We start from the raw sequence: 1,312 nt of genomic DNA, 5'->3' as shown, positions 1-1,312 counted from the left end.
CCAACGACAACCACGCGGCGGCCGACGGGGTGTCCGAGGAGACCCTGAGCCGGCTGAGAGGTGCCGTGAGCTTTGGATACGGCCTGTTCCACCTTTGCATCTCCATGGTGCCCCCCAACCTGCTCAAAATCATCAACCTGCTGGGGTTCCCCGGAGACCGCCGCCAGGGGCTGTCTTCACTGATGTATGCGAGCGAAAGTAAGGACATGAAGGCCCCTTTAGCTACGTGAGTAGCTGTTGCACTGCTTTGTAGGTAACGTAGTGTTGAGAGTAAGGGGCCAGCAGTCGGCCCGGGAGAGGAGCGGCAGGTAAACGCGGGTTTGGTGGACGTGATGCGAGTGTCTTTTTTATTTTAATATATTTGTATTGAGTTCAGAGAGGAAGGGAGAAGGAGAGAGAGAGAGAGAGAGAAACACCCATTATGCGGGAATCATGGATCGGCTGCCTCCTGCACGCCCCACACGGGGCGCCGACCCACAACGCGGGCCTGTGCCCTGACCGGGAGTCAGGCGGTGACCCTGACCGGCTTCCTGGGTCAGTGCTCGACCGCTGAGCCCCGTGCAGCTGGGCGAAGCTCCAGTCTTGCGATGCCAGGCCGACGGCTGTGGTTCCGGGGTAGGTAGACGCTGTCTGAGGGAGCCGGGCCCGGTGCTAAGGCTCACAGACGGGTCCTGCGTTCAGACGGTAAAACGATCCGATTCCCAGCCTTAAATGAGGGTGTAAGCCGTTCTGGGGACCTTGACCACAGTCACTGAGATCCCAGTTCCGGTTCTTAGATTTAAAGGATGAAAGTCTGACAGGACCTTTCTGTGATTATGAATTTTTATCCTTCTGCCCTCATCTTGGGTAATTTTCGTGACGATTCTGGTTGGTCCCTTGGTCTCTTCGATGTGGCTTTGGCTCCTTGGTGTGAGCCCAGTAAACTGAGTCATTATGTGGTTCAGTCTCAGCTTAAGTGGCAGCTTAAACACGAGGGTGTACTTACTGGTCAGAGCAGGGACCACCCATCCTCCATCGGTTAAAAATGGTGTGATCTTTTTTCCAATTTGGTAAATACCTGCCATTTGCAGTTTGAATGATGTTACCAGACACTAGATGTCCTTGGACGTCGTACCCCTTGTCAGAATTTTCCCCAATAATGTTGATAGCACAGGGAGCGTTCAGCGCTCTATTTCTACTCATGTCGGAATTGAGGAATTTGGATATTTATAATATGTGGTGGCTATTCAAGAGATCATTAATTTTATTATTATTATTGATTGATTGATTTCAGAGAAGAAGGGAGAGAGAGAGAGAGAGAGAGAGAGAGAGA

At 52.1% G+C, this 1,312-nt stretch overlaps 1 protein-coding gene across 5 annotated transcripts in view; it reads left to right on the top strand.

The window, feature by feature from the left end:
• The window catches only part of TTC39C (tetratricopeptide repeat domain 39C), a 54,371-nt gene that overhangs the window by 38,360 nt on the left and 14,699 nt on the right, over nucleotides 1-1,312 (top strand). For 3 of the 5 annotated variants that reach the window (XM_005874311.2, XM_014546155.1, XM_014546154.1), the window contains exon 7: nucleotides 1-226. In XM_005874311.2, the coding sequence (XP_005874373.1) occupies nucleotides 1-226 (226 nt within the window). The remainder of the gene's footprint in view (nucleotides 227-1,312) is intronic. The other 2 variants (XM_014546153.1, XM_014546156.1) reach the window with 1 other exon arrangement.

The sequence above is a fragment of the Myotis brandtii genome, unplaced genomic scaffold, assembly GCF_000412655.1.
Source record: "Myotis brandtii unplaced genomic scaffold, ASM41265v1 scaffold433, whole genome shotgun sequence".
In the NCBI taxonomy this organism is placed as follows: Eukaryota; Metazoa; Chordata; class Mammalia; order Chiroptera; family Vespertilionidae; genus Myotis; species Myotis brandtii.
This window is presented reverse-complemented; position numbering and strand designations above follow the sequence as displayed.